Below are 24650 nucleotides of genomic sequence, written 5' to 3'. Positions count from 1 at the left end.
AGGAAATATCCTCATCAGAGCAAGGAGAAACAGCCACAGAGCCAAGAAATGAAAACACTGAACGTGGCAGCCCAGGCAGCCTAAAAAAGTTCTACCAATGCCCTGGCATCAGCAACTTGGAAGTAGAGGGAGTTACACCAGAAAAACAGTCTTTTTATTAGTCCTCAGCACAAAACAGGCTACACTGGCAGGAGCATTTCCATGCCAATACAACTGTGTCCACACAGGACACTTGCCAGCACTGCAAGGTAGCTGAGGAGAGGGGAAGGAATACCAGCACAACCATGCCAGTAAACATTCCTACAGCAGGCTGGTCACAGAAGGCAGCTACCTGCACTGCACAACAGCAAGCAGAGACACACACCACCTTTGTCTGTTCCTTGATGCTTAAGGGGATCAAACACATACGTGCCCAGTCACAAATGTGTTCTATAAACCCTGTCCCCAAAATGCCACATGACTGTTACAAGAGTACAATAAGACCACGTGCATTTCTCCAGGAAAGGAGGGGTCACTGCAAGGAAGGCAATAGGATAAGCAGGACAGTAAGTGACAATAAGGGCACCCTACACCCTGAGCCTATAGCCCAGTTGTCTACACTTTCATGTTCACCTCTGACTAACCTATCTTGACTTCATACATTCTAGTCCATACAAACTGCACATATCCTGGGAAATCAAATCCTTCCTATTTCTACTCAAAACAACCCGCAGCAGCACGAAGAACGTAAACATAATGACACTCTCATAGTCAGAAATGACAACAAGGAATTCTACATTTTAGAAACAGTCCACAAGTTCACAGAAAAGACCTGGTGCAGTTAGATTTATTTTACCTTTTTATTTCTTCAGGGCCATTTTGTTGTAGTCAAGCACAAACAGCCAGAAAAAAGACATGCTAGCAAGGGCTGCACAAGACTAAACATTCAGTCATTACGAGAAGGGAAGAGTGCAAGTTGTGCTAATCAAAATCCCTCTGAGCCTAAAGAAAGGCAGCTGGCTTGTTGCATCAAAGTCCAAACCAATCAGGGACTCCACCTCGTCTGGGGTCACCTTCCTGCTTCTGCTTCTCTTTCTCCATATATTTATCCCTGAAGTCATCCAAAGAGCGAGTTTCTGGGTCTTGTTCTTTCTCTGGAAATAGGTTGGGAAACTGAAAGGTTTGTCCTTGGCCCTAAAGAGAAAACAAATGGTCAGAGAGACATTCCAGCCTTTCTGCAGTAGCTATGATGCATACACTTACAGTGAAAGACCACCCTGAATTTCCAGCTAGTGCAAAATGGTACCTCGTGACCTCCCAAAATCCCTTTCCACCCATGTCCCCAAGATACATGTACATCCCTTCTCCTCAAAAGCTAACTTTCAGCCTCTCCTCTTCTGTGTGCTACTTAAGATACTGACATGTTGGTTTTTTTTACAGATGAATGATCAGGAGATGGACATCTCTTCAAAGACTTTGAACCAGCTCAGAGATGTTGTGTGAGTCATACAGTAAAAACAAGATGAGCAAAATAAGGGATTTTGTTAAAGTAACAGCACCAGGGAATACACAGTGGAGCAGGCATTCATTATGTTAACACTCAGGATATGAGTAGTGGTTGTAGTTGTTTTGATCTCAGCTAAGGATAAGAGAGAGCCTAGCAGCTGTTATTGTAGGGTGTAATGTGGGAATACAGAATAACAGATATCAGAGGTCTCTTATCAACAGACATAAAGACTATGGTGTAAAACAATTACAGTGGGAACAATCTGTCTAATATATCACTAATGAGATTAAAGTGATTACATCTGCATCAGTCATTCTGCCTAACAGACAAGTCATTTTAGTGAAACATCATCATCAGATCTACGTCTCCCACTCGGAAAATAAACATTTGCTTGGTCTCTGGTTTTTATCTAACAGCAGGAAACCATTTTTCTGTGGAAATGTACTATTCTATTAACATTACCTACTTATTTTTAGTGGCGTTTGCTCTAAGCAGAGCTTCATTAAACTCAACAATATCAGCCCTTCCATTCTATATGGGACCTTGCATAATAAAACTTGTAACTGGTCACCCATAACTCTGAAATTACTCTCCAAAACACTTACAAACATTACCATGCATTAACTTCTTTGGCAGCTTTCTGCATACAGAAATCTCAAGAAAAGCATTTAACTGCTTCAGATGAAAACAGGTGGGTTTGGCTTTTTTTCAGATCAGTCAGTCTTTAAATTTATGCAGTAAATATAACCAAACAAGAGGCTCAGTTATGAAATGGTTCCACAAAGGACATGAAAGGAGCCTTCCCTGACATAACTACCTACACTGCATTTTGGGATCAGAAATATGACATAAATAAATCCAAGAGAACCATCACCACATCCCTGACCCAGCTGAATGTGTGCTATGTTTCATTTAATCATATACAGTCAACCTGGCAAATAACAGGTGTGAAAAAATCTAAACCTCATATGCTTTGGAGAGAAAAAAGCATGACTTATCCCAGATGAGATTATCCAGACTGGAATCTACAAAATACCAACTCTACACAGCAATGCTCCAGTTGTTTTTGTAGCGCATACTTCTTGGGGGTTTCCTAAGAGCCTGACCATACTACAAAAACAACAAGGGAGCTGCTGTGTACATTGCTTTTTCCTTGATTCTAGCCTGGATAAGCTCAACTGGAACATATCAAGGTTTTCCTTTCCACTGGTGTACTCTGGGGTTTCAGCTCTTTTGTACCTTATAATTACCAACAGGTATCCTTCTAACAGCTGTCCTTTGACAGCTAAAGCACAGTCCCATTTCGTGGCACAGAAAGAAACTGGCCTTACCAGGGTCCTTGAGCAAGCCCAAAGCTGCAGCCTACTAAACCTCTTCCTGTAGCAGGATCAGCAACAAGCACCCTTGAGGCCAAGCGCTGCCCAGGATTTTAGCACACTGAAGCATTTGGAAAAGAATTTGGTAGTATTACAAAAAATTGCTGTGTTTTAACTGTGCTGTGGGCAGGTCACTCAGCCCTGTGGTACCTACAGAACAGACAGGGCCCATACTAAAGACCTGCCTGCCCTGGAGAGGAAGCCATTTTAGTTAAACAAGTCAGAAAACAACTCGGGCTAACATGGTAGGCACACCACCTCCACTGAAAATCTGAGAACTATTTATACCGGTAACAGTGTAGTAAGGGACTGCTCTTGTTATCCAGCACTTTCATTCTGGTATGCTTCCAGGACCAATGCATTTCCCTTATTGGAGAATGAAGGAAAGCTGTCCCTAAAGCATACTAACAACATCCATGGTAATTCGCTAAGCATTGCAAAACAGTTATTATTTTAAAAAGAGGGAAGAAAACAAAAAAAGATACACACAGAGGCTGTAGCAAAACCAGACAAACCTTTAAGCTGTTTATCAAAGTGCTCACAGTTCCCATTTCAAGGCTGGTGAAAGTCAAATATTGAGCTGAAAATGTCAATCTGTATCTGGAGTCTTTTAATAAATCAAATCAGCACAGACAAGTTGGCTCTTTCCAGCTCTTGTTTTGTGAAGAAATTCTGATTTTGGCTGGCAGCCAAACACGATTTGAAACAGCCAAGACATTACACCCTGAGAACTGAAGGTTGATAAATCTTAAGTAACAATACTCTGCAGTAATACTGCACTGTAAGGCTCTGGAGTGATGAAAACTGTATGAAAAATAGCTGTTGTGCATGCTCAGTAGCTAGTTTTCAGAAGAAGCCTGTATCTTGGGTATTTCAAAATTTAAAAAATACCAAAAGGCATCAACTTACATAAAGGATTGTTAGGCTGTCCAGGCATATTTACACTCAGTGCATCTTCCACACAATGCCAGAGGCTACTGAGGTTCAAGCTCATATGCCAACTCCTCAAAAAAATGCCTACCAAAGGAACAGAGGGATTGTCACTCCTTTACACAGTGCTGCTTTTTCTTACACTTTTTCTTTGCAAAAGTTTTCCCTATTGCTATACAGCAACCATTTGACAACCATATGATAGATGCATCCTCAGAATGAAATCCTCATTGGAATAAAGCAAACGATTTTTACCAAGTTCATCAGGGTTTATCTGGTTTACAAACTGCTAGAACATGAAGTGCTGGCATATCCAACCGGAAAGGAAGATTCTGGCTTACTTGAAAACCTTGCATTTGTTAACCGATTTACCTTTTGCAAGCTATTTATCCTTTTAATTGCTGAATTACTGAAATTCTCATGAGCTGAAGTAACCTCTAAAAAGGCCAGAACTTGCTTCTACTTTAGGACTTCTGCCAGCATAATTACCTTAGAAGCACAGAGAAAGGGGGAGAAGATAACACCACTTTTCTACTCAACATAGCTGTGCTAAAAGAAAATCCTGTAAAAAAGACAAGACACTGGAAAAAAAGTAATTTTGCTCAGATAACTCAGTCTGTCTTGGAACTGGGTGGTGCACTGACAGCAAAAGATCTTTTTCATCAATGTGAAGTGATCCCCTAATACTCTGGAATTTGTTAGGATAAGCTCTACCACAATGTGCTCACCTCACTCTCAAGTGAAGCCTTATAATTCTAAAAACAAAAGATCAAAGACCCCCAAACAAAGCAAATCAGAGAGGTGGCATCGAACACCTAAAAAAATAAAGGCCACATGATGATTTTACACATTGCTCTTCTCAGTTTGGGGTCTTCCCAGAGACCTCCCTTTTTCCTACAAATTCTAAAGTTATGCACAAGTGAGATGCGTGGTCCAGTGCTCAGATAACAGAAACGGGACCCACTAAACTTCCACTCTTGCACAACTCTAATTCTCAATTCAGCATTACCTGAATGTAGAAGTGAGTTACATACAAGGCCTTATGAGGATTCATTTGTTAAATGCTAATAACATCCTTCACAATAAAAAGTGATCATAGCATCAAACATTTTTTTCCCTTTAGATTTCAAGCCTTCATCTTTAGAAAGGGTAAAAACACACCTTGTTCTTTGAGTCTGTCTAAGGAGTTATCACATGGAGTGGTACGAATTGCCTCCATTCATTTTAATGAGAGGTTAAGTGACCATAATTAGGCCTATGAAGTCAAGTGCTGGCCTTTCCACTGCTGAGCCTCATGTCAGAAAACTGCTGGGAGGATTATCCAGCACAAATTCACTTATACTTCTCTGACCTTTGCGTCCCCTGAAAAGTTTAGAAATGGAAGGTCAGCACAGATATTATTGTGCAGTAATGATGCAGCAAACACCGATCCTGTAAACAACTCTGAGATCTTCTGGTTATTTGAATAACTGAAGCACTTATTACTGTCCTTCAGAATTAGCAGAAAAGTGATGTTTATCGTATCACTAACTACAAAAATGTTGGACTCCCAAAAGCACGGGATTCAGTCCAGCAGTAGCAGCAAACGCAGCTAAGTTTAATAATCCAGTGCATTTGAACAATTCTCCTGCTATTGCAGTGGTAACATCTGATGGCAAACAAATGGCAAAACAGCACAGAAAGCAACTTCAAAAATCCTCTCAGGAACAACACTGCATATGGATCATCCAAGTTTCCTTGAATTCAAAAGACAACTGCTGTCACATCTGATGTGCAAATAGGTTAATTACTGTGCATGTACAGGATACTCTAAACGGGGGTTGAGGAGAAAGCATTTGCAAAAATGTTCCCACCAGTGCCATCATTCAAGCAGCTAAATAGGTGTTAGTCCTAACACTGACAAGGTCAGACTCCTTTTTACAGCCATCTCCACTAGATTTCTCAAAACAGGTTTAATTAAAAATAGGTCTAGAATCCAGAGGCTTGTCTACAGCTGTGCTCCCACGGGTACTAACACCTGTTAAGCTAAACCAGTGAGAACACTGAAGGAGGAGAAGGAGGGGATGTTGTTGTTTTTTTTTAATTTCCCTGCTGTTAATGCAACTGCAAAGTTTCCCACCGGCTTTCTTTTCTTCTTTTTTTTTCTTTTCGTTATGATAATTATAGCGGTATTGGAGTAAGGAGAAATGCTGCTGTATTACAGTTATTTTATCTAGTTTGCAAAGATATAAAACTTGGATTTAATTTTAAAAATAGAACAGTGTAGAAAAGTAGCATTTGATACACAGGGCCGTAAGTCTCTAACTTAAACCCTTCTCACTACATTCCAAAAGGGGGAAAAAGGCAAGCAGGCTCTGGAATGGCAAGATATTGTTGATCCACAGCCTTCTATGATTTGAGGTATTTTTTTAGTGTGAAAATATTATGCTTGGACACATCACATATTTGTCCAGTTACCGCCTGAGAATAAAGCAAACAGCTCTGAATCTCCAAGAAATAGTATTTGGAAAAGAAAGGACAACAATTCTTACATGTGGAACAGCTGGGGCACTAGTCTGACACCTAAGGGCATGTTGACTATGACTTCATATACCTTCCTCCTTTGAGACTCTTGCAGAAAGTCAATGGGTATGTGTGTTGCACAGGGAAACATAGGGTGATGCTTTATGAAGCAGGGAAACATAACCAGTCATGAGAATAAACTCAATTTCATTCAGGTAAACTGCACCACAGCCGCCACCAAGTCACACTGGAAAGAGCAATACTTCCACCTAGTGGGCAACAGAAAGATCAACCCAAGACCTTCCAAAAACACATCCATATTTTTCCAGTCATAAGCAGTTTTAACTTGAAACTGGATTAATGAGAGAAAACACAGCTGGTAAAAATGGTGGGAAAGCCCAGCTACTCTGACTCACAGCAGATGCAAACTAATTCTCATGAAAATAAGGATTTTACAGTGGTTAGCAAAGACTTTCCTAAATTAGGCAGATATTAACAATGGACTGCATGGGGCCTGTAATGGCCTGATCACACCATGAATGAGAACGAAGGCAAACCCTTTAGATTCAGAAATGACACTGGGTTTCTGGCTTCACCCACTGTTTAAAGTTGGTGTGAACACAGAGCTGGGAGCTCATTGTGTGAGACATCAGAGCCAGTGATGAAAAGCAACAAACAAAAGGAAAAAGAGAAAGGGGGAGGAATAAAGAAACCTAAATGTTAATGGAATTAACAGACCACAAAAACAATAGGAAAAAAAAGAGACCAGAGAGCAGGAATGAGGTGAGGAAAAAACACAGAGACCAAGCTTCACTGGCAAGAGTTTAGCAAATGGTCAGGATTCCCTCCCTTGACATGAAAAACACCACCAAAAACTGGTCCCCGACCCTGCTCATGGGAGAGATGGAAAACACGGCATTCCTCAAGAACTTATTATGGCAACTGCAGTATAAGGCAATAAGGGACTCTTGCTGTCCCACGTACTAAGAGCCCTCAGCCACAGTGTAGCAGGGCTCCATGCATCGCCCAGGGGACAAAACGGGAGGCTGGAGGAACGAACAAACTACTCCTGCCTCCAATACTAAGTTAGTTTAGGTAAATCTCCACACCTCTGCCAAGCAACCCTGAAGGTAATGGCTGCTATTCTAGGCTGAGAGGCTGAATGTGAAATAAATGCACAAAGGCACTGCCTTAAATGAGTGTCTTGCTGCAACACAGCAAAAGCATTCTGTTTGCCACTCCTTCCCCGAGTATACCAAAGCAGAGACTCTTCCTTGAAAAAGGAATGTGCGTTTTAGCCATCGTAATGTAAAATCCTCACAGAGATGAGGCTGCCTCTAACTTCAGCAGAATAAAACAAAGTTAGTCCTCATCTAAATACAACTGTTACTTCCTAGTAACATTACGCTGTTCTTTTAAATTAGGTAAGGGCTGTCTAGAAAAACACACCGTCCTCACTTTTCTTTCTATTCCCCTTCCCAGAAGGGGCTTAGGAAAAAAGCTTCAAAGCGTATTTAAACTTTGAAATATTAAAAATCAGATTTCCCATTGTTTTTGCCTCTTGAGTTTGACCCCAAGTCCATATGAAGTCTTAGCCAGTCTTTAAGATAACAGAGTGTTCCCCCAACACTGAATCCTTGTCCCAAGACAGATTTTGAGCTTATGGTGTTACAACCATAAATAGCATCTCTTTAACGTAATTTTGGTATGTGAAGGGTTTTTTTGTCACTGGTTGCACTTCTTTTTTGCATAAAGACAGGTAAGCCCAAGAGAAGTCTAAACTATAATGTGCTCCTGTTATGAAAGAAATTTCTAAGAACATGAAGCTCCTTTTCCACTGGGCAACCAATGTATGTTTCAGAGCCCAGTTCAGCCACAAAGCACGCTTGTTTAGACATGACTAAAGGCTCTCCAAGGAATAAGCCTTAGTCTTCTCTGAAATTCAAAGACCTTTAATAAGAAGTTCCCTGCCCTCACAATATATTCTTTCACTTACTGGACATTTCAGCAATCAACCACACAAGTCGTGAACCTTCCAGCACACAGAGTACAGGGTCAGCATGAAACTCTCTGGCAAAGCAGCACCCGATGACATCAGACCACAACCTACAGACAGACCTCAAACCAACATGGGGCTTGAAAAACTAACCATTTGCTTGAAATTCATCTTTAGACCAAGTCGTTTAAACCTCTTTACATTGTGGAATGTGTTAAAGAAACTGTCATTATTAGAGGATTGGCAGAAATACTCAGCCAACCAGGACAACTCACTGGCCATTACTTTCAGCTTGGCTGGTTAACAGTCCCTTTCTCTTCCCTCACAAGCATCCATGTTAACTCACCAGCTGTACATAGGCGACCTTGTAATCTGGCTTCTTCACTCTCTGATTCCTGTGATTCCTCTTGTTGTTTGCACCTGCAGAAATGAAGAGAATCCCACCTTTTACTTCCCAGGACTTCCAAGTTCTCCAAAGCAAGGCCAAACTGAAGAGGGGACTTGCTGAGTTCTGATTTATTGTTAAGAGAAATACTCTTCCTTCACTGCCAGCACAACACCACAGTTATTAAAACGTCCTGAAACTCTGGACAATGCTCTCCTCGTTTACAAGCAGAGAACCAAGGCACCACCAGCCTGCTGCCATCGTGCCTTCACGCCACACACAAAGTCTGCAAAGAAGCAAGGAGAAAAGTCTCCCAGGCAGGGGCCAGGGGTGATAAATTGTCCTCCCAACATCCAAAGCTTCAGGAAGACAAGGAGAAAATGACCACTAAACAGCCTTAAACTTGACAATTTTTACTATTCAGCTGATGAGCTGGATCTACTGTTTATACACCAGGAAATTATACTCCACATCCCAACAAACCAATGCACCTCAACCGTCTCCAAGGATGCTGGTCACAACTGAAGTGGGATGTACAACTTATCCACTTCAGATTAGGCAGACATTAAAGCTCTCAATTTATTAGGCATTCTAACCCTCTTTTATTCCTGACTATTCCTTTTATTCCCTTAAAATCAGCAGTGAGGGACAAAATGGTTATAAGGACAAGCATGAATATTTTTCAGTGCTGTTTGGAACTATATGTGTTTGGTATTTATGACTTAATTTAATTCTGTTTTTCACACAAGCATATTACAGATGATACTTCCAGGTTTTTTCTTCCTTTATAGGTTCTGAGTTTTACAACCTTATTTTGAAGCTTTTTCTTTCATCCTCCATTTTTCACTCCTACAGGTCTTTTTTCCTATTCTTTCTAAAATCATCCTTAACCTTACCATTATAAACACGTAAGTCCTTTCTTAGAGTCACTGCATGAAAAAATGAAAAACCCAGCTATCAAAGATGTCCTAAGCAAGTTACTCTCCACTCAATAATTACACTGCCTGGTGATCAAAAATGTAAATTAACATGAAAAAAAATGAAAAATATTCCTGACTGCACCCAAACTGCTGTCAGAGAAGCTCTGGGGAAGGAAGCATTCATAGGTAAAGGTGACATTATCTAAATTTGGCCTATTTCAGTTAGAAGTTCGTCCCTCTGCTCCAACGCAAGAGCTCAGCATAAGTTAAACTAGGAACGTTTTTCCTTTTTCTCTTGGGTTAGTTTTTTGTTGGGTTTTTGGTGGGTTTTGATGGGGATCTGGGCAGTTTGTTGTTGTTGTTGTTGTTTCGAGGGGTTGTACAAGAGAAAAAACAGAAGAGGAAATATTCAAGTCTGTAGCAGAAATCTGGTAACAACAGGTGATAAAAACCTGAAAACTTGTCAAGATGTTTTTCTGACACTATCTACTGGTCCAACAAAGTATTTTTCTTTGCTCTACAAACTTTGCCTATTGTTAGACCATAACACCTCCTGCAAGCTAATCTCAGCTCATTTTTTAAATGCAGGCTACAGCTGAAATTGTTTAATTACTACTTTCATTCAAACACGTGAAGCAGTTCCTTCTGAAGGGAGACACCCACTGGTCTTCAAGGAGAAACAGTACCAACTACAAAAGCACAAGCTAGAGAACTGTCAGGATGATTAGCCTTTTTAAATTCAGATTCTTCTTTTTAGAGTGAAACTTACACCATAATTTCATCAAAGCGTTCCAATATGAAGTGGTGTACATTCATTTGAAGGGATGAATAAACAACTAAGCTAACAGACATCACCAGCTAAGCACCTAGAAACACTGGAACCAAAGCCTGTTGAAATCTAACAGACTTTTTGAAAGGTAAAGTCTACTCTGTCTGTGCAGGGATGCTGTATTCATCCCTTTAGATTACTCTGCTGCACTTACCATACTGTATCCTGGTCCTCACAGCAGCTACTGGCACATTGTATATTCTTTCAAGGTAATTCCTGATATCCAATTTTGTCATTCTAGGCAATGAAAAATCATTTTGGGGAAAGAAAGAGAGAAAAAAAAAGTGTAAATATTTAAATATAATAAACTAGAGACTGTTTAATACCGTGGAATAAATGTCTTCTTGTTTTAACCAAGACAGATTTACTACATGGAAGTATAAACTCAGCCTAGACCACACACTGCTATAGCGATTTATGATCCATAAACTGCAACAATTGTCAAATATTTTATCCTCTGTAGCCTCAACATTCAAAATGCCAAGTATATGCTGTGTTCAGCAGGCTTTCTCACTGCCCAACCTGAGACACCTTTCTTTATTCTGAGTAGGAGCTGCTGATCTTACCAAAACCTCCTACAGGCTTGTGGGCTCTAATGGGTGCCAGCAGACTGGTCAGGCTGAAAGAGTCCTGACAAGTAACTGGATACCACCTTGCTTACTCTGGATCAAATTCATAAGCACTTCCTCCTTCCTTAGCCCGTCCCTGGGAAGGCTGAGCCTCACTAACACTCGGGGAGAGGAGCCACGCAAAGCTGGTCATTAAATCAATGCCCTCGCCGCCCTCTGCAAGGTCTCCCTGATGCAAAAGCCCCTTCCCTGTCCCGGCACACGGCCCTCCCAGCCCTCAGCCCACAAGCCCAGCTGCCGTGCCCGCACTCACTCCATGGAGACGCGGAACTGGACGGTGTCCTCGGGCTGGGGCACGCCGGGCCGCACCGCCAGCATGAAGAAGTTGGGACGGAAGATCCGCAGCTGCGGGCCGCCCCTCTGGAACAGCGGGTACCTGCGGGGACACGCCTCCGCTCACTGACCGGCCGGCCCCCCACCCCGCTGCCCCGACCGAGCCCCGCCGCACGCCGCCGGCCCCCATCCCAGCGCCCCGCCGCCCGCCCCGCTCACACGGCCCTCCTGCCGCCCGCCGCCATGGCCGAGCCCCGCGGAAGCGGCGGCGCCAGAGCGGCCCCGCCGGGGCGGCGGCGGCGGCTGCGCCCCCTGCTGGCGCGGAGGAGCGCGGCGCGGCAGTGTGAGGAGCGCGGGGAGGGGCGCAGGACGCGAAGGGGACACGGGGGGAGGAGGGACCCTCGGAGGAGCCGCGGGGTGCTGTGCCCAGCCCTGGTCTCCTCAGCACAGGAAAGACAAGGAGCTACCAGAGACGGTCCAGCAGAAGGTCATGCAGAGGAGGAGGGGTCTAGAGCATCCCTCTGAGGAGACACGGTGGGAGCTGGGCCTGTTTAGTCTGGAGATGAGGAGACTCACAGGGGATCCCATTATTGCAGACAAGTATCTCAAAGGAGGGTGCCAAGACTCTTTTCAGTGCTGCCCAGCGACAGGACAAGGAGCAATGGCCATAAACTAAAACACAAGAAGTTCCACCTCAGCATGAGGAAGAACATCTTTACACTGAGGGTGGCAGAGCACTGGAACAGGCCGGCTGGGGAGAATGTAGAATCTCACTCCCTGGAGATACTGAAACCCACCTGGACACATTCCTGTGTCACCTGCTCCGGGTGACTCTGCCTTGGCACGGGGGTTGGACCGAACAATCTCCAGAGGTCCCTTCCAACCCTAACAAGTCTGTGATTATGTGAAAATACCACCTCTGTGGGGTGCTGCAGTGCTGTTTGCCTTTGCTGGGGTCTTGTCCTGACTCTCCTCCTGTCCTCCACGCTGGTGAGACCCCAGCACAACAGGCACAGGGCTGTTGGATCAGGTCCAGAGGAGGCCACAGAGAGGCTGGAAGGGCTGGGACACCTCCCTTGTGAGGACAGGCAGAGAGCTGGGGTTGTGCAGCCAGGAGAAGGGCAGGCTGGGGGGAGACCTGATTGTGACCTTTCAGTATGTAAGGGGGCTTATAAGAAAGTCAGAGACTTTTTACCAAGGTATATTGTGACAGAACAAGAGGAAAATGTTGTAAACTGAGAGAGGGTAAGTTTAGATTATATGTTGGGAAGAAATTCTTTACTGTGAGGGTGTCGAGGCACTGGAACAGGTTGCCCAGAGAAGCTGTGGCTGCCGCATCTCTGGTGGTGTTCAAGGCCAGGCTGAATGGGGTTGTGAGGAACCTGGTCTAGTGAGAGGCATCCCTGCCCATGGCAGGGGAGTTGTAACTGGATAATCTTTATGGCCTCTTCATACCTAAACCACTCATGACTCCATGACACCTCAGCATATGCCAACAGAGAGCCGGAGTGGGCACACAGGGACAAGAAACAGAAGTTTGGAAACATGAGAGAGGCTCTGATGGACTTCTCCCCACCAGGGCAGTTCAAGGGTTGGCAAAGACAAGAGGCCTTACAGAACAGCTCACACCTCAAATTTAGTAACAGCCACTTATGCTTTGACATCTACACAATTAACCAAGTAATTCACACTTCAGTATTGGGCTTTAATATTGTATGCAGGCTAACGGCCTCAATAAATATTATAATGTAATATTTGAATGAATCATTCTCCATTGCACTTGTCTGCATGTAATAAAAGCAATGTGCTGAAAACTACCACTTCTGGAGATTTGTTCCTTTATTCCCGATTCTTTGATTCACTTCATCACTCGAACTTTGAAGTCAATTTCAACTACATTTGGCAGCCAGATTACGAGCTCTGTGAGAACAGTCGGCTACGATGGCTTAAAACAGGCCCCCAATCCTGAGTCTTTGCTGATGATACTGAGCCTATTCCCCATTGTAGAGACAGATCAAATTATATTAAGTAAGGGTTTGGACCAGCTCCCAAATCCTTGGAAAATGGGAATGCATTAAATAAAATACAAAACACCATTCCAGAGGGCTGACATTGGAGTAGGTACTGGTTGTGCTTTATTTACAAAATCCAGAGATTTGTACACAGCAATCTACAGGACAGCATAGGGCGGCTATCAGGAGGGTAAGGGACATGCTCAGCAGGAATTGAAGATGCCAGCAAGGAGTCAGCCCAGCTCCACAGGGAACCTGCTTCCCCTTGCCTGAGGAAGCCACCAGACCCCTCCAGGAAGAAAAGCAGCAGCAATAGCCAATCCAGGCTGATGCGATTTTTGTTATCATTGAGGCATGAGAACACAAGTGATCGGTGAAGGAGGAAAGAGGAGACCAGCAGGGGTTCAGCACACCACTAAAGGCCATGGTGCCTGGTTCTTTACTTCCAGCGCCCACCAACCTTGCCCTTGGCTCCTGCCTTCTTGCTGCTACAATGCAAAAGGAAAGAAAAACATGTCAGCATGATGGAAGCAGTGGGGGTCTGTGTCCACTCTGCATTTCTGACTCTTAGATTAGGTTTCAGCTGCTTTCACTTCTCGGATGTTGGGTACACCTGCCATTGACCACATCCTGAGAAAGATATTGTTGATATTGTGGAAAAACATTCCTCCTGGGGCTCTTAGTATGAAAGGCAGGATGTGCATGCCTGAAAGAGGTGGACCCTTCCAGGCTCCTGCATTATCAGGGTAGAAATCTAGGTGGTCTCCAAACTGACTGACAGGTCTGTGCAGCCACAGACTTGATGTTTTCTGAATACAAATCTGCTATGGTCTAGATTTTAGGATTTAGAGCTCTATCTAGAGAAATTTGCTCAGTATGAAAGAGCTCTGATCAAATTCCCCAGATGCTCTATTCAGTAGTGGAGGCAAAAAGCTGAACACTAATTTAAATACAACTAAGAATTGCTTTGCTCTAGCAAAGGCAGAGTGGCTGTTTATATCATGAGAGCACGAGCCTCCAAAACAATCCAAACAACTTTTTAGGCCTGCTCTCATATCAGTATCCCTGTCTTGCTCATGGTGTGTGGGAGCAGTCCAGCTATACTCCCCACTCAAAGCACCTGAGGCAAACTCTCTCCAAGAGTTCTTGCACACAGAAGGGCAATCCTACATGCAAGCCACTTACCTTCTGCCTGAGAAGCCTGAACTCAGAATGGGGCTCGGCAGGAAGTTAGTTGAGTTAGATTCTGCACTATTTCCCATTAGTAGCACCTTGGTTTGTGGGGCTTGGCAAACCCACAAACCCTTCAATCTCACACACACAAAATGATGAGGCTGCTTCTTGAACCAAAGCACGTGCAAAGCGGGGGCAGCTCTTTGACATGGCAGAGTGTGGGGTTGGGGACCAAGCACAAGGTGCTGCTGTCAACAGAGGCCTTTCTTCAGAACCACTGGTTCCTCCAGGGAGAAGAAAAACACGGGGACATCACATCTGGGGAGATTTTTGTTGTGCTGGCCCATGGATTGGTTCAAGAGCACCAGCCATATTTACAGAAGGATGTAGCACAGTGACAGACACACACACATAGTGGATACTTTACCTTTGACCAAGACAGGCTTGGTCTATTTGAAAAAATTGATGGTTTACATAAAAGAGAGCATGCACTTTCTGCTTATCTCAAACTAATCTCTATGTCCCTTTTGCCAGCCTTTCTGAAGGTTCAAAACCCAGTGTAGGAACTGCACAGCTCCTCAAACAAAGGCAGAGTCCTTTTATATCCACAAGCACCGGTGATGTTTGATGTTACACCTAACATTTATCATGTGCTTAAGGAGATTTAATAAAGTCTGAAGCAAAAGACTCATTTGATCCTTGTATAACACGCTGGCAGGCACTGCTTTGGAATGATACTGTCTAGTTTGGATAGAAATTTAAGCACACAGAAATCTCATTAGCTCTGGGCTTCTCAGAGCAACCTTTTCAAATGATGTCCTGAGAGAGTATCCTGTCTTTTGGGAGAACAAGCAGGCAGTGTGCCCTGTTGTGGGTGGTGTGGTAGTGCCCCACAAGAGCAGCAACACCCAGACAAACCATGGCATCCTCCTGCAGCTGCACATTCTGCTGAGGTTCATCAGCCTACAGCTCTGTACAGAAAATACCGTGGGAAGGTCAAGCCTTATGTTTGGCATCTACAGACTACCAAATCCCCAGTGTTACATTCATTTGATAAGTCAGGGTGTCCTGGGGAAGTGGGAAGGCAGTAACTGGTAACTGCTATCATCCAAAGATATCACCAAAGGCCACTGCTTCATTCCTGGCATGACTTTGCTAAATAGATACAGACGCACAGAGAAGATCAAACCTACCACTGGAGAGCTCTCCTCCCTAGCTTCCCTAAAGTTACTTCTCTGTGTGTGTTAGTTTTCTACATGTCCTAACCCTCAAGCTTTGTCTACCCCTGGTGTCTCATAAATTCATTAAAAATACCTAGAATAAAGATATTAGTCTCAAAAAAGTAATGAAATAGTCTTGTGGTGAAGAAAAGTCAGAGAGATGATGAGTGAAAAGAACTCACAATCCCATTACGTTAGTCTTGTTACACACCATTCCTCATGATCTTAGCAACCACTTGTTTATCCTTCATAAACAAGGGTTGTATTCCCTCAAGTATTCAAAGCACCTCAGACAGGTGCTTGAAAAACCCAAAAATAAGCAGAGGAAAATTTTGAAGATAGGGTGTGAAGAAACACAATTTTTTTCTTGTTAGGTGTTACATTCACTTCAGTTTGCCTTTCATTTTCTCAATGTGAGGCAGGATGGGAGTGGCCCTTCCATCTCTTGCCCCATTTCATTGCAACAAGAAAATGTCAGTGTTGAGGGTGAAGTGAGTCATTTGAACACTGAGAAGATATCCCCAAGCCAGGAGGTAGGAAGGGGATATAAATACTTACTGCTTCTGGGCCTGATCAATCCGGTTTCTGAGGGTGACAATCTGCAAACAACATATATGACCAGGGTTTTTAGAGACAAAGAAACCTTGTTCCCTCAAGGAGAGGGGAGTTTTACCTGCTGAAGTGCTCAAAACAGGTGCCTGTAGTAGGAATTAGTACTTCCTGTGAAATAAAATCTCACCCATGGTTGAAGGAGAGAAATGTTACTTCTTGGTAATAAATCTGCAAGCCACCTTCACATGTCAAGGGACAGAAGAGCTAGAATTTTATAACCCTTACTAGAAGAGTTTCTACACATTGAAATTAATCTCCTTTGAACTCACTTGTCAAACTGCAGGCAGGTGAACCTGAATGAGTGTCACCTTGGCCAACTGGAAAGCTCTTGGATGGCTCCAGCACTTGCATGTGTCAATCTCACCTTCTCACTCTTCCCTTACTCCTATACATCAGGAAGTGTGTAAGCCCACAGGTCTTCAGTGGTCTTTGGATGGGGACCTCAAGAATGGAAGATGGGTATCACATCCTCCTGGAGTACCTTCTGCTGGCTGGCAGAGTAGGAGGCAAGGAGCTTGTAGCATTCACCTCTTTCCCAGCCACTCATTTAATAAGAGAAGATGACCTGATGCATAGGAAAGCAAACACCTACCTTGCACAGGATAAACACCTTCTAGCCTTAGTAACTCAGTTTGGTCTTTAGGCCTGGGCTTGCTACTGAAATCCTGGGAGTCAGGTACTGGAAAAGCCTACAAAACACTAGGGTGTGATAGAGGGCCCTCTTTTGCCCCTTCATCTTCTCATTTGTAACTGAGTCAGGGTTCTGCTTAGTTTTCCTGGACTAAAGAAATGTCCTTGCCAAGATGTATGCTTTGCTTCTGCTTTTGGTGCAATTCAAAATTCTGCACTGACTCTGCCGGTCCAAGAACTGATGACCCAAATTTTGAATATTTAAAGTCGCACCTGACATTCCCAGCGTGCAAAAAAAGAAAAACAGAAGTCATACATTCTGGTTGTCCCAAGAACTGGTAATTCCTGGCTCACATCTTTCCATGGCAAACGGAAACAAAGTAAGAGACTGAAACATTACCAGGAACAGGACAACACAAGCAAGGAAAGATCAACAGATCACTTGCTTTTGTACTTACTCGTGGAAGTTTTAGTATTTGTCACAGAAGTTTAAATTGCTTTTTTCCAACCAAGTATTTTCCCCAAGTGTGGAGGAGAACCAGTTGTCTTCAGTGTGACCCAAGCACTTAAGACTTACCTTCAGTCATAACCTTATGATTGTGACTATGACACTCACTCCAATGAAGCACCAAAGAGCAACAGACACTAGAGCTAAAGAATGGCTCTACTTCTGTGTGTCCCACTTCCTTCCTTTGTCTCTCCCTTGCATCCTTGCTTGTGTCTCCTTCATTCTCTTTCCTATTTTCACTTACCTTTCTCCTCAATTTGTTCCTGCTATCATCTTCCCTTAATTCTTCCACTTTCCCCATCTTAGCTGTGCATTTTCCTTCTGCTTTGTTCATTCTTTGTACTTTCTCTCTGTGGTTTTCATTAGCAGGCACCCACCTCTTTGTTTATGCAGAGATTTCACTACCACAGCATGTATCCCTCCCCTGGCACTGCCTTATTTCCTGTTTTTCCACACCTACTTGATCTGTTATCCTTAAGCCAGCCCTCTCCAGCATTTTGGATCTCGTGCCACGAGGTGGAGAAGCTTCCCAAACCCCATACTATTCTCTATATGCTGTAGTCCAGGGTATTACATGTGTCCCTAAGCTTTTGCATATATCCCAGGTGCATCAGCGTGATGCCCCCATGCACATAATACCCGGTTTTGGGTACAGAGTTTTGGACAGGAAATTATTTTTGGGTGCTCTCAGTAGATTGCATGCTCATTTCTTTAACCAAATCCCTGCTGGACTCTTGACTCTTTTCCTAAATTAGCACTTTATATCTTTTCAAAGAATGGAAAGGGAGAGAAAAAGGAAGTGGATGGAGAGACACAAGATCCATTTTTCTCTTTTCTCTCTGCACTTGGAGCCAAGTGCCAGCTCTCATCTGGCACCTGGCTCTGACCATGCGGCAGGCTCATGCATTTGGTAGCCTTTGCTGCTGTTGTTACACAGGCAAGTTCATTGTACTTACAACTTGGAAAGCTCCTGCAGCCTGCAACGCATTGTTAAAATCTAAGAGAGATTGAGATAGTTACGTTGGTGTTGCTCACTCCCTGCCAGCATGTCTGTGTGATTGGGAATTAAAAGGAGAGCGAGACAGAGAGAGACCCAGTAGGATTTCTCAGCCACTAAAACCTAATGTGGGTGAGTGTAGCCCTGTCCAGTGACCGTGTGAAGGAAACATGTCCACTTTCTGTTACCATGTGACACTTCAGTCAGACGGCCCTGTCTGGAGACAGTTTTCAGTGACTCCAGAGAGCTCAGTCCACGGGTAATCTGTCTGGGATGGAATAAATTTACAACGTTCAAGTTTGAAATCAAAGATGGATCTAAAAATATTACTTTGCAATGGAGGTACATGAAATGAGAGTTACTGGATTTTCAGGCCACAGTTACCTATAGATAAACAAGAATGAACAATGTTTCTGGAGAGGGCAGGGAGTCCATTTCCCATTGGGATTGCCTTTCCATGGGGCACTGAAAACCTTAAAAGTGTTCTATTCAATTTTAGCCTAAAATGTGAAATCCAGTTCAAGTATGTATGGTAGGGGAATGCAGTTCCAAGCATCTTGCTGCTTAAGTATTGCAAAGGGTCGTTGGAGACCCAAATAATGTCACAACATGACTTTTGCCTGAGGAATCAGAGAGATTTTTACATTTTGGACCCTGTGCCACTAGCAAGATGGCCTCTCAACTCACCTCATATTTTTTCCTCTTGATCTGCTCTGTAAAGTCATACTTTTCAGTCTCCAGCTGATATAACCAGTCCCACAGCTCCTTAGCTTTGTCCCTGTGTGTTTATGCAGAAAGGAAGGCGGAAGAAACACATGACATCAGATATCTTCCATGGTTTTCACATCACTAATAATGAATTTTATTTAATGCTGTTCACACATCTTCCTGTAAACCCTCTCTGTTCCCTGAAAGCTACTCATCATTTTCAAGGTCACATTTTTCTCGGCCTCTCAGCTTCAAACCTTTTAGACTTGCAGTCTTGCATGTGTCACACATTAACATAATTCCTCTAATTTTCCCCCTAACTCTTAATGAAAGATAAGACTCCAGTGGAATCAGACAAGAAGGAAGGAGGACTCTGAAGGTCACACAGATAAGCAGAGCAGTTGCCATTGTGCAATCTCATCTGTGTCAGGGCTGAGGTGAGCCAACTTCATCTTTCAATCATGTGTAAACTCCAACATGTGCAGTCCAGACTATCATCTGATGACTGCTCTGCACTAGAGCACTTAGCTTCCAAACCTCCAGCCTTCATGGAGATCCATATTCATACCTTAGCAGCATTAACCCACCCCTAGGAATGCTACAGATACCAGTCTGTAAGATTGTTCAGCTAATCCCAGAGCTAGTCCTGGAAATGACTAATCCTAGTTAGCAGGAGAGGCTAACAGAGCTATGCCAGGAGCACAACTAGAGGGCTACCAAACCATTTCAGCACTTCCCTACATTCCCATCTCTCCTCCATTCTCCAGGTTAAGCAAAGGCACAACTTATAAGTCTCCCATGTTGAATTTCAAGGAAGACCCCCTCCTCTACCTCATTTTATCACCAGAGAAGGCTCCAGGACAGTAAAACCAAATACCAGTAGATTACATTCCATAAATTAGGATAAACATGTTACCTCAGCTTGTCTTCATTAAGGTGGTCAATGTTCAGGGGCTTGCGCCTCTCTGCCAGGACCTTCTTCTTCGTCTCTCTAGCTGTTTGCTTCTTTCCTCTTTTCTGGTCAGCCTATTTTCAGAATAACAATTAACATCAGACTGCAGAAATTAAGCCTGAATTAAGTGATTTCAGTGACAGAGCAAGTAAGACAAGTTGCTGGGGATCCAGAAGAAGGAAAGCTGGGCAGTTTTCTCTTGTAATGAAGACTGTTCCCAGTCAACCCCAGGGTTTAATGTTCTCATATTTCTTTCATTGATCCATGATTTTTACCTTAGCCAAATAACTGCTGTATGTTGCACCCATGGAGGACAGAGCCTTCTTCTTCTTCAGATCATCCTCAGCTTTTCTCTTGGCATCTTCTTCCTCTCTCCGTGCCTTTTCCTCCTGTGGAGGGAAAAACACAGAAGAGGTTACTCTAGGGGAAGAGTCCCAGTTTCCCCAGCAGCCAGTGCCAGGAATGTGACCAGAGAAGTACAGTGATGAGAATTAGCAACTCCTGTTTTCTGCCCTTGCTTTAAGAGGGTGGTCATTTCATCTTCAGACTGAGGCAGGCAGAACCAGTAGTTTTTTTCTGTCTCTAGAGAATCTCTCCGGTTTGATGCAGAGACAAGGAGAGGGAAGGAAAGACACTTACCGCAAGCCTTGCCTGACGCTCCTTCTCCTTCTCAGCCCGGATTCTCTGCTGCTCTGCTCTTTCAGCTCTGCGCTTCTCCTGCAGGGAGCAGTAGCAGAGGCATTGGACCATCATCATGGCTTTACCTGCCTCCACTGTTACGCCCCACTACCAAGAGCTTTGTTTCATAGAGCGTGAGTCACCTTCTCTCTTTCTAGAACATGCAGAAGGGTCTCTTGTACAACTCTCAGATATAAAACAAGGGGCTAAGAGAGGGGACAGATGGGGGGAGAAGCCATTTGATGATGACTTGAGCAGTCACTTCTGTAGGTGGCAGCACAGCTTTCTGTCAAAGTCTGACAGTGGACTAATGGTTTCAGCTTCTCATCTACAGGTGATCTCTCAATCTAGTACAGGGAAACAGCAGTACACGGACTTACAATCCTCTCCTTGAGAGCAACCAGCTCTTCCTCTTCCTTTCTTCTGGCTTCAAAGTGGCTGTCAATCAAGGCCTGCAGTTCGATCAGGTCTTTGTTCTGCCTTTTCTTTTGGATGTCCTAGAAGAGCAGAAAAATGCATTAAGTGCATATTGTTCTAGTATTATGTTCTGGACATTCCCAGCACCCTGCATACACAGAGAAACAAAAGTAGAAAGTGTCTGTAGATTTCCATGGAAATCTATGGATTAGCTTAAATGGCTCTTGGCAATCAGACACTCATTCAGGCAACAGTCAGGAGCCTAGAAGTGTAAAGAATCCAAATCTCCCATTCCCCTACACCGTATTTTATCCCTGGCTTTGCTTACACGCTTCTCATATACTTAGCTGCCTCCTCTTTGCTTTGTAATACAAATCTTACCTAGAAAATATTCCTGCATTTTGGGCAAAGCAAATATTTCTGTGGAGGTTTTCAACACCAGAATTTATTCATTTCTCTAGCCACTTTCTAGGAAAGTGTTTGGAACTCTACTTACTATTGTAATTTTAGCTAGTGTTTCTAAGCAACCGATGAGGGCCTGCAACTTTCAAGCCATTTGCAATAATGGGACAGAGGATCTGAGGTCCCTAAAACACTTACTTTCTCTTCCTTATATTAGCTTCAAAGATTCAAGGAGACAAACAAAAGAAATATATGATTTTAGCTTAGTGACATTATCAGTGAATGCATTCAGACAGTTTCAGGGAGCAGAGAGTAACCTTTTGCTGAAATCAAGTGGCAAATCAACCATACTTTTGTCTTTGACTTTACCCTCAGCAATATCCAATACAGGAGGAGTTATGTGGGCTTGAACTCATGTCTATTATCAGGTACAAAGGACAAACAAAGTCTCAGGAATACTTACATCAAAATCTACTTTCTCACCCTCTGGTATTTTAGGAGCAGTTAGTCTGCAGAGAGTCAAAAGCAAAACAAAAAGAAAAGAAAAATAAAGGATTTTCATCTGAAAGAATATGCAGCTTTTTAAATAGCCCATCCTGCCCTGCCCTCAGGAACCACGCTGACAAGGAGGAGTGTTGGTGGAGATAGAGAGGGGTGAAAGAGCACATCTGCAGAAAACAACTCCAGGAAAGTACTAAGGACCCCTGTCCTTCCTGGAAGCTCATGCAGGGCAGGGAGTTACCCCTAAAACCCCTTTTTATTCCCAAAGCCTATGGTCGTCCCCTACCACATGGAAAGATGTTGGTCTGTGAGTCTGTCTGTGCAGGGCTATACCCTCTATCCTGGGCAGCTGGCAGAGTGGCAAGGGAAGGTGCTGGGGCCCAGAGGCAGAAGGTCCATGGCAAACCTTAGTAAAGCTCGACTGAGCCCAGCCCAACATTTGCCACCTTTCCCACTGTCAGTGATCCTGGATGGAAAGGGCAGTTTCCCAGCCATGGCCTCCTAGAGAGGATTTCCTGTTGAGCTGCCTATATTTTGGGGTACTGTGAGACCTCTGCATCTCAGGCAGTCCACGAGTTGTCTGATTCTACCAGGAACAGGTCTTAAGGCCAGGCCAGTAACTCCTGCTAAGGCATCCTCTGAAGGAAGCAGACATCCTGGAAAGGTGTGCAGGAACAAACAGATGGATGTTGCATAAGGGAGAGTTGAATAAAGGCTTCTAGTGGCCATTTGCCCAACAGGGAATCTAAGGGCTTCTGCTAGATCAGGAAAAGGATCCCAGGGTTTTGAAACCCTTCCAGTCATACTTACTTTATTCTGGGCTTCTCCTCTGTATTTGGAAGGATGTAGCAAAACAGGAAAGGAAAAAGAGGAAGAAAGTTAAAACAACAGAGATCACGCCAGCTGCTAAAGTAAAAGGAGGGAAGGGAAATTTAATCTTAGGGGAAACATCCAGAGACACTGGTTAGATCTCAAGCACTTCCAAAAGAAATACACACACTCACACACCCTTTTTGCTTGCAGTGAATCTGTTTTTACTCTCGAAACAGAATTTGGCATAAAATAATCAAGAGACTGTATAAAAGTCCCAAACGTAGCATCTGGAAAGCAGTGGCTTTGTGTAAATGCAAAACTGTTTTTCTCAAACCATCCTGACCAAAGCTCTAAGGAGGCCAGCTGGGCTGGAGGGTAGAAGAAAACGATGCCTTTTTCAATCAGCACTTTTTTTGTTAAAGGTAAGTTGAATTCACAGTATTATATCTCAGTGATAATTACGCTTCACCAGTTTTGTTCAAATGCCTCACATGGAGGCCAGGAGGGGAAAACCTTTATGACACACATTTTCTCCAGGTTCATTGGCTTCCAAGACACGTTAGGGCACATGTCCCTGAGATACCTTGGTGCCATGGGGAAGATGCTTATTCTTCTGCACTGTGTGGTGCTCCTCAAACCCAGCTTGGAAAGGCCATCCTCTCTTAGCAAGCATCCTCTCCTGCTGAGGTACATGCAAAATTCCCACGGGCATTAAGGGGAATGATCTTTTCATTTCCAGGAGAGGCAAAATGCCCTGATAGGCAGGCTAAACCATCACAGAGACTGCCAACCTGGGCCCTCTAGCAGTCAGAACTGTTCTTTTGCAACAAGTGACCTTTCCCTGGCTCTCGGACATGTGCTGGTCTTATGAGTTACTTGCTTAACATTTGTGCTTGTGGTCAAGTCCCCTCCCTACTATTATTTTAAAACTTAAGCTATTAACTCCAGCGTAATGCCAGCGAGTTCAGTGCTGTTACTCTTACAAACAGAAATAAATTAAACCTGTGTGTTTATTCTGGCCCATTCTCTCAGAGCCCCAGGTTGACTTTCATAACCACACACTACATTTGAACTTTCAGGGATGCCGATGGATTCTGCGGTACAAGACTCTCCCTGGGTTGGCTCAGTGGGAGGAACTGAGGTTAAAAACCTCACAGCCTACTGAATCTGGTAAAAAAAAATTGTAAAGTACAAGTAAAAATAACCTCTTCAGTAGTGGGTGCAGCCCTGTTATCAGGTTCATAATATAGAAAGATATTATATTTTTTCAATGCTTATTTGCATCCAGCAGTTTTGGGATTGATGGTGAAAATTTAGAATAGCAAATAGAAAAAACTAGGAAAAAATAAAATGAAGTATTATAAGAGGGAAAAATAGCAAAAAACTTACACTGGAAAAAGATTTATTGAGGCAATCAGATGTAAGGGTGTTGGATAACAAAAAATTGAAAGAGTGGTTGGAAATGGATTATTGATATAATCAAGAGGAAAGATGTGAGAGATATGTAAAAAAAATCAGAAACCAACATTTCCTTTTTCTCACTCTTTCCCATACAAATTTCATTAATGACATTTTAGGGGGTAGACTTTTCTCATTTACTGCAAGAACACTGCCTGCCAAAATATCTCAGTTGAGGCCTCTAGATGCCAGAGCAATGCTATGAAAATAAACAGCATGTAATTACAAATGTGTTTTAGACTG

At 43.5% G+C, this 24650-nt stretch overlaps 2 protein-coding genes across 51 annotated transcripts in view; both read right to left on the bottom strand.

Moving 5' to 3' along the window:
- Positions 1-810: 810 nt before the first annotated feature.
- On the bottom strand, positions 811-11624 carry MRPL23 (mitochondrial ribosomal protein L23). Its single transcript, XM_032112934.1, has 5 exons — positions 11546-11624; positions 11307-11429; positions 10579-10661; positions 8637-8710; positions 811-1173 (listed from the first exon to the last, which is right to left on the bottom strand). Exons 1-5 carry the CDS (start codon positions 11569-11571, stop codon positions 1009-1011), a joined length of 471 nt encoding a protein of 156 aa, XP_031968825.1. The 5' UTR covers positions 11572-11624; the 3' UTR covers positions 811-1008.
- A 1809-nt stretch (positions 11625-13433) lies between these two features.
- The window catches only part of TNNT3 (troponin T3, fast skeletal type), a 30951-nt gene continuing 19734 nt past the window's right edge, over positions 13434-24650 (bottom strand). For all 50 annotated transcript variants that reach the window (XM_032111277.1, XM_032111279.1, XM_032111278.1 and 47 more), the window contains 9 exons: positions 22947-22965; positions 22099-22144; positions 21197-21313; positions 20778-20855; positions 20414-20527; positions 20103-20212; positions 19166-19256; positions 16290-16330; positions 13434-13826 (listed from right to left, as the gene is read on the bottom strand). In XM_032111277.1, coding sequence (XP_031967168.1) covers positions 13778-13826; positions 16290-16330; positions 19166-19256; positions 20103-20212; positions 20414-20527; positions 20778-20855; positions 21197-21313; positions 22099-22144; positions 22947-22965 — 665 coding nt within the window. In that variant the 3' untranslated portion in view covers positions 13434-13777. The remainder of the gene's footprint in view (positions 13827-16289; positions 16331-19165; positions 19257-20102; positions 20213-20413; positions 20528-20777; positions 20856-21196; positions 21314-22098; positions 22145-22946; positions 22966-24650) is intronic.

This window comes from Corvus moneduloides, chromosome 6, assembly GCF_009650955.1.
Source record: "Corvus moneduloides isolate bCorMon1 chromosome 6, bCorMon1.pri, whole genome shotgun sequence".
Lineage (NCBI taxonomy): Eukaryota > Metazoa > Chordata > Aves > Passeriformes > Corvidae > Corvus > Corvus moneduloides.
This window is presented reverse-complemented; position numbering and strand designations above follow the sequence as displayed.